The sequence below is a fragment of the Mus caroli genome, chromosome 6, assembly GCF_900094665.2.
Source record: "Mus caroli chromosome 6, CAROLI_EIJ_v1.1, whole genome shotgun sequence".
In the NCBI taxonomy this organism is placed as follows: Eukaryota; Metazoa; Chordata; class Mammalia; order Rodentia; family Muridae; genus Mus; species Mus caroli.
In genome coordinates this window covers 32,738,613-32,746,747 of record NC_034575.1, presented here as the reverse complement: position 1 = coordinate 32,746,747, position 8,135 = coordinate 32,738,613, and the positions used below count along the sequence as shown (strand labels likewise).

At 47.1% G+C, this 8,135-nt stretch overlaps 1 protein-coding gene across 3 annotated transcripts in view; it reads left to right on the top strand.

Moving 5' to 3' along the window:
• The window catches only part of Kiaa1549 (KIAA1549 ortholog), a 131,085-nt gene extending 125,009 nt beyond the window's left edge, over window positions 1-6,076 (top strand). For 2 of the 3 annotated variants that reach the window (XM_029478528.1, XM_029478527.1), the window contains exon 20: window positions 712-1,665. In XM_029478528.1, the coding sequence (XP_029334388.1) occupies window positions 712-918 (207 nt within the window). In that variant the 3' untranslated portion in view covers window positions 919-1,665. Of the gene's footprint in view, window positions 1-663 lie in introns of all 3 variants that reach the window. The other variant, XM_021164744.2, reaches the window with a different exon arrangement.
• Window positions 6,077-8,135: the final 2,059 nt, after the last annotated feature.

Here is an 8,135-nt window from a genome sequence, read left to right as displayed (position 1 = left end):
TTCCCCTTTCCCCTTTCCCCTTTCCCCTTCCCCTTCCCCTTCCATAGTACATGAAAAACAATTACTGAAAATGTAATCATTCTTGCCAAAACAACACCAAATCAATTCATTGCCTGCCAATTTCAGAAGAACTAATTAATGTCTTCGAGTAAAAATAGCCTGCTTTCTAAAAAGGCACTAAATGGCGCATGATAGATAACAGTTGGATGAGGTGGAATGAGGGGTGTGGAGGGACATGCCTGCGATCCCAGCAGTGGGGAAGTGAAGGGGATGACCAGTTCTAAGGATACGGTCTTTGCCCTTGGCCTCCGAATCCCAGTGTGTTCTTACGTACACTCCCTGGGCACCAGAACGGACACACAGGTTCTCATCTTGCCCTTTGCCAGTGCTTCCTTAGCTGCCCCAACTCTGGGATGTCGTGGGTATTCCCCTAACTTACCCTCTCCAGCTCCCAGATCTCCTTCAGTTCTGCCACGAACCAGAAGCCCTGGAGCAGCTCCTTTCTGCTCCCAGGCAATCTACACCCAGCACACAGGGATTCGAGTGACAGGGACCACACTGGAGATCTGAGGGAGTGGGTGGGGAGATGGCAACCCCAGCGAGAACTAGCTTTTTCTCTTGTCTTCACGTGGGAAGTGTAATAACGTTTACCGTATCTTTCAGACCCACATGCTCGGACATCAAGAGTATTCTTCTTCACCGCTGTTTCAGGTGCCAAGGACTTCGGGCAGGGAGCCCTCAGCCCCTCCCGGGAACCTCACCCACCGAGGGCTGCAGGGCCCTGGGCTGGGTTACCCCACCAGCTCCACAGAGGACCTCCAGCCTGGCCACTCCTCCGCCTCCCTCATCAAAGCGATCCGTGAGGAGCTCCTGCGGCTCTCTCAGAAACAGGGCTCAGTACAGAACTTCCACAGCTGATCAGCCTCCCTTGCAGGTTTGCCAAGTATCTGCTTCCCGTGGAAGCAAGACCAAAAGGAAACCAACCGAGTGGGTGTTTGGAGGAGTCGGAAGTAGCATCTCCGGGCAAGCTGCCCGAGGAAGGGAACAAGTCGCAATGTTAGAAGATGCCATAAAGTTACATGGACAACTCATGGTACTTTTTCTGGGTTGGCAATTTGATGACCACTTTGGTTCAATCAAAATGTGTGTACTTTTGGGCCAAAAGCCAGCACTTACACACACACACACACACACACACACACACACACACACACACACACAGAGAAAACCAAAACACAAACCTAAGCTAACAAAATGTAAGTTAGTGTCTTCTTTCAAAGGCAGAAGATTAAACCCTCGAGGTGGATGGGGATGCAGGGGCAGCCTTTCCCCGGGAATCTGACTGGTCGCACAACACACCCACTGCTCAGTTTCCTGAGAAGAGAGATCTCAAGACATTTTAATAACAGCTTGAGCCCTCTTCTCCTCCGTAGGAACTTAGGTTAATAGTAATATTAACATCAAGACATGCTAAGACTCTTTGGTAATCTAGAAGAGCTTCTAGTGAGAACCTGATGGTAGGTCGTGGAGCCTGGTGATTTCAAACAAAGCCATCGCCTGCATTCTTTCTCCTTCTGGTGCTACAGCTCTGAGGGCCTTCACCTTTCTGTCTGAAATACAACTGTGGCTTTTGCAGTAGAAGAATATGTTGGTGGTTTCATTGTGTTCTGGGGTCTGGGGTGGGAAAGAAAAAGAAAAAGCTGTACTTGGGAGGGGGAAGCTTCATATTTATTTGGTTATTCAAAATACATATCAGAGTCTGGGTTTCCGGTCTTAGTTGCATTTGCTGTTTATTTGTTGGGCTCACCCAGCTCTTGACACCATAGCAGAGCATCTCCGCAAGGTCCATCCTCCAGAATGAGGCTGTTGGGGTGTCCTAACCCAGGTCCTTGTGCTTCACTGACAGTTTGCTCGCAGGTTATGTTTGAATGTCTTATGGAAGCAGACGTTATTTTCCGTGATTCTTAGGACTACCTGACTGTCATGAATCTGCCCATGGTAGTCAGGTCCCCTGAGTTCTGGACTGGAAGTGGAACTGTGTTCCTGCCAGCCTCTGTAATGACTGAAGAAATACAGGGTTTTGAAAACATGAAGGAAATGAGAGTTCCCCCCCCCCATTTCTGATTTAGCTATTATTTCTTTGTCTGAAGTCTGCCATACTCACTTTGGGCCAGAGAGAGATTACCTCACAGTGTGCTTCTGATGTCACATTTCTCGGCCTCCGACATAATGACATTCTGTATCCTGGTGCCTGAAGGAAACTCTGGGAAATTGTACACCAACAGGGAGTCGAACCATGAAGCTCTTCGTCAGATGAATGAATACTTTTGATTGGACAACAGATAATGGGTTAGAGTTTGGGCTGGGGTGGTGGTGGTGGTGGTGGTGGTGCTCAGCCTAATCAAAACTGTGTGTCTGCAAGTTTGAAGAAAATGGAGACAGCTTAGAACAAGCCCCCAGACTGCAGTCACTGGTTCCAGAATTGTCTTTGCCCTTCTCAGTCAGTCTCAGGACACAAGGACACCTGTTCCTGGAAACTGAGGCAGCCAGTGCTTATCTGCACACTCCAGATGAGAAGGCATACAGGAGGGGACCCACTGATCTTTGTCAGGAGGCCTGCAGGCACTCTGCAGAGGATGGAAGAGGAGACCCCTGTTCTGGGCTTATTTATTAATCTTGATTTAATATGTTCTCTTCCCAAGCTGGAAGATCCTCTTTCCAGGCCTCTCTAACCAAGTCTCAAATATCCAGGCGGAGTGGTAGTATGACATCGTGTGATGAATGCAAATCAACACACAGAATAAATGGCTCTTTCTCACCTTATGTCATGAATGTTTTGGACATCGAGCATCCTAATGGTACCTCCTTTGTACAATGACAAAATGAGCCTCGGTGTCAGAGGATACGACAAAAACAGCAATTTTGATGCCTTTGAAATGATGAAGGGATTCTACCTGTATTTTTACTCTTAGGACAGATACACCTTTAAAGGGTGTCACAACCAAAGGAGTGTAGCGTGGCATGCAGGCTCTGTGGGGGCGCCAGTGCTCAGTTAGTTGTTGGTTATTTAAAGCACACTCAGTTTGCACTCATTTCCCCTAAACAACTGGCACAGCAGGTTGACCATCCTTAAACTGCTGTGGGATATGCCACGTCCTGCAGGCGTCCAGTCAATCATCCAGTGTGCTCCCCTAAAAACCGTCGTCCTCAACATGTATAAATTATTAAAGTGCTCCAAAATGAAAGTTAAGTTTAATGTCTGTCCTTTTCTTCTAATTTTAGAAGTTCTGTTGAGAAACACAAACTGCAAATTTAAGTCAGCATTTTTAGGACAGAGTGCTTGGAGAAGTGCTTTTTTGCAGTCTCCTTTGTTGCTGATTTCATGTGTCTGATTCCTTCTGTATGTCATTCTTGTTAACAAGACCATAACCTCCCCAACCTGACACCTCATATGATCTCTGCTTCTAAAAGTCAGGTGGGATCCTACTTGAAAACAACCCTTGAGGAGGGCGCCTCGGTCACTGTGAACATGTCAGAGGTTATCTGTGTAGATGTCCTGCCATGGGTGATGTGTGATCTGCCAGTGGCTGGGTCCACCCATCAGTAATCAGAGCAAGACAAATCAGAGCAAAGCCCCATGTGACTCCTCCTACTGCTGTGTTGTTTCAAACTTACCAGGTCCTCTGTCAGTTTCAGAGGTCGCCTGTGAAGCATCTTTTTTTTTTTTTGCTCCCAACTTCCTGACACTAGATGAGTCAGCAGACATGAGTCCTGTCTTCTAAGAGATTTTAGAATCTAAGCTGGATAGTACAGACAGGTATAAAAGATGGACGCTATAGATAAGCAGGGTGGCTTAGATACCCATAAAATGCAAAAGGCACAGGTGTGTTGGATATTCAGAAGTCAAAAAAATTACATGTTTGGGATTGAGTCTTTAGGGGAGAAGCCAGCTGCAGAAGCCACTTTTGATGTTACCCAAGCCACAGCAATGGATAAGCCTCACAGTTGTCCTGGGGAAGGGTTTAGGAATTGGGTATTCTGTCCAAGTGACTTCGGTCTTAAGAAGAAATAGTGTTGGGAGGGAACCTGTCTAGTAACAAAGCAAGCAAATGTCCAGGCTGGTGACGATCCGCTGAGCAAGAGCCCTGGTGTGGGGAAAGGGAGGTCAGAATACCAGGAACTGCTGATGTCTGCTCTAAAGTACGTCAGTGGTGCTGAGCTGGGCCTTGCAGAGCTTAGCTTATAGCAGACCTTGATCCTTGGTGGTTACAGCAGGTTGTGGATAAGTTACATCGGGCGGGCTTCATTATCTACACCTCCATTTTTTTCCTCCAGTTTTTAATTTACTTTCAGAGTTTGTGTTGATTTGGATGGCACGTGACTTTTAAGCAGTAGGATTTTGCCAAGCAGAATTTTTGAAGGCATGAGGCCAGTGACCCAAAGCACAGGTGCAAGTGTGCCTGGAAGGCTTCCAGCCAAAACCAGTAATTCCCTGCTTTCTTGTATACAGTGTTCACTGCTATTTCAGATGTTGGTGAGTGTTCCAGTAACCAAGCCAGTCCCCAGGACACTAGTCTACGTTGGCAGGACTTCACAAGTTAATCATTCCTCAGGCCTCCCTTGGCCCTTTCATCCTGGATTCTTAGGTGGGAATCAGACACTTAGAAAGATGTTGGGTCAAGGTTCTAAGAGCAGGACAGAGTGCTCCTGTCATAGTACACACTAAGTTTCCCACTAGCAGAGTCCTCGCCATGTCATTTCTACCTCCAAAGTAAGTCATCAGAGCCTGCTTGTCCACATCTGGTCCAGGCGGGAGTACAAGGAAGGCTGCTTCTACACCTGTGAGCACAAACACGTCTGTGTGGGACAGTCCATGAGCATCGTCATTTAGTCCAGCCCATTGCAGGCATTCCTGGAACAGGTGAGAGGGTTTCTGTGGGCCTCTGTTGTAGCATTTCCATGAAGTATATAGGCTTACACTCATCACCTCGTAAACAAGACCGGGCACATTTCAGGTGGTTTATTTTGTGGGGGAGGGTGCTGGAGGGGGGTGGTGGTGATTGTGGGTGTCTAAACTGGAATTCTTTTGTCCATGTTAAAAAGACTTGAAAACTGAACCGTCATGGTACAGTGTTAATTCATACCTGTGTGTGTAACAGGACACTCGGCAATTATCTTAAGAACACACAGCAGCATTGACGTGTAGAAAGAGAATAGTAAATGCCTTTGGGAACACCAGGACGCAAGGGGAGCAATGAATGTCTGCGTCTGATATGCTCCTCCCAGGTTGGCTTCCCACTGGGCAGGTCACAATGCAGGCTGCCTGCTTTGCTGCCTCCTATGTTTCCCTGCTCCAGGGCCACTTCGAGATTACTTGGAGGATCACTGATGTCTTTTCTCATGCCCACCAGATACCAAGTACTCATGACTTGACTCCCAAATGCGCCGTTACAGGGCTAAGTTAAAGCCAGACTTTAAAGTTCTATCACGGTGGTAAGGAAAGAAACAGGAGGTGCTAGAGGAACCAAGAGTTCTGGTCATTAACTAAGTCATGCCGAGCACCAGGGCATTGGTTCTGAAACGGCTAAGAGAAAGGCTCTGGGCTTTGCTCCCATCTCTGCACAGCACGCTGTGGAGCAGAGAGGAAGGAGACAGGAGTAGGGTTGTCAGGGAAGCTTGCTCTGCCAGGCTGCTCCAGGATGCCAGCTTGTCTCCGACTCAGTTGAGGTCCATGCTCTGACTTTCTGCACCCTCGTGCTAGGCGATTCGTGTTACTATACAAAACCGCAGAACGAATTGGGCCACCTGTGGCATCAAGACTGCAACTTGACAATCACAGTTTGCTGATCTCAAACGGGCACTTAAAGCCTGGTATGGGTGTGTGATTTAGTGACTGAGCCTGCCCTTCTGTTTGTCAGTTACGTTTCTACCCTTCAATTAGCTGCACTGTTTTCTAATGTGCTGTAGAGTTTGGAAATAATTTATGCAAGTGTTTGGTTCCCATGTTTACAATTTTTACAGCTTTCCTAGGATTTTAAAATGGAAATGTCAATAAATGCTACGAATCGGTGTGGAAGCGATCCTTTGTGGTTCATTCCTTGGGAACACGGTGGCTTTGTAGTTTGTCAGTGGTGGTTTTTTATGCTGAGGTGACCTTTGGTTCTCTGGTTTTGAGTACCTGCTAAGAATACCTAGTGTGGTTCTCCAAGGACTTCAGTACACAGCATTCCATTCCCGGGAGCTGGCAGAACTGTCCCCACTTGGCAGCAGTGGTACCATGCCCGCTTGCTGCTGCCTAGTGGCTCGGCTGGTGCGCCCTTAGAGCAGATGCCAGCACAGTGAAAAGATAGGACACTGTGGTGTAAAAAGGCAAACGAGAAGGGCAAAGGTCATCCCACCTTGAAAAGACGATTAAGAGGGCAAACAAGGGGTTACTTTTGAGACCCAAGAAAACGAAACTCCCTGACAACCTGAGAGCAGAAGAACGTGGAACACAGGGGACCCCAGTAACTAAGAAAAACACAGAATCCTAGGTAGCATCCTGGGGCCACAAACACGGACAGCTTTGTATAAAAGACCTTGCTAATGGGGGAGCTGTGGAAAAGATACTGGAACCCTGTCATTTACAGCTGTGTTTTAAAATGTGCCAACAAACTAATCTTGTCAGGTAGACAATACTAGACAGCTAGGGTAGACGACAGGGTACTGCCATATCTCTTGCAGTCCTGCCTTGTGCATGACCTGTTCTGTATGATTGGGACCCACCACGCTGCTGTGAGGGCATGGCTCCTGCTCACAGTGACAGCAGAGCTACCAGCTTCAAGACTCGGAGAAAATCTTTTGTGAGTTCAGCCAAGTACAAGTAAGCACACACCTTTAATCCTGGAATTCCGGAGGCTGAGGCAGGAGGACCATGGGTTTGAGGCTAGTGTAGCCAACATATTGAGGTCATGTATCAAAAGTTTAGAGTTAATAGGAGCTGCCCGTGCTTAGCATGCTTGGGGCCACCAAACAAGAATGACCAAAAGGGAAGCTCAAACCCAGCAGCAGGCAGCGGAGGCCACTTGGAAGACTCAGGTGGTTCAAAACATTAAAAAAAAAAAGAAGTATTAATGGTTGTAAGGGAGATGGCTCGGCACATGTAAGGGTGTAGGGTTGTGCAACCCTAAAGACCTAGGTTCAGGCCCAGAACCCACAAGAACGCTGAACGTGGCAGCCCACATCTCTGATCCCAGCAGTCCTGCAGTCAGGTGGGAGACCCAGATGGAGAATTATCCAGAAGCTCTTAGGAGCAGAGTATGTAGTGTGCCAACAGAGAGACCCTGCTTCAATGAGTGTGTTTCCGCAGGTGTGACATGGCCGAGAGAGCACCTATGTACACACCCCCTCCCATAAAATAACAAATTTAAAAACTTGGCCATTGAGTATCTTAGCGCTTTTCCCTCAAGCCTGACTACCTGGATTAGATCCCATCAGCCCGAATGATGGAAAGAACTAAGTCTTGTATGGTGTTCTGGAACCTCCATGCATCTGAATGCACACAAATAAGTAAAATGGAGAAAAATAGTAAAATTTTAAAAGATTTCAAAATCTAGTAGGAATGGGACATGATGAATGTTCAAACGAACTTGAAAAAATATTCAAAAAAAATTAGAAGTACACATGAATATTCATTGATCATATAGTCTAATATATTGGACAGTTTGTTAATAAGTATTGGGCAGGGGTATAGCTTGGTGGTAGTGAACTCACCTGATATGTGCAAGACCCTAGGTTTGGCCCTTAGCACCAATCCCCCTCTCTCTCTTCCTAATAAATATATATATATATACATATATATGTGTGTGTATGTATACATGCATACATGCATACATATATTGTAGTGACTAAGGATTTAAAACAAAACCACAAGCGCCTGAAGTGCCGTGAGACCTGGAGAATGTTCTGTGCAGCCAGATTTTACCTGCTCTGAGTGTAAACAGGTCCAAAGTACCCGGGAGAGCAGTCACTAGGAACAGCTGAGGCTTTGAAGGTCAGGCTGCTCCCATGCCCAAAGCAGTGGTCATTCCTTATCTCCTGCACTCCGGCCTCCCCCCACCCCCCGCCCCGTTATCTTAAGACTTCTGGTGAGTGGA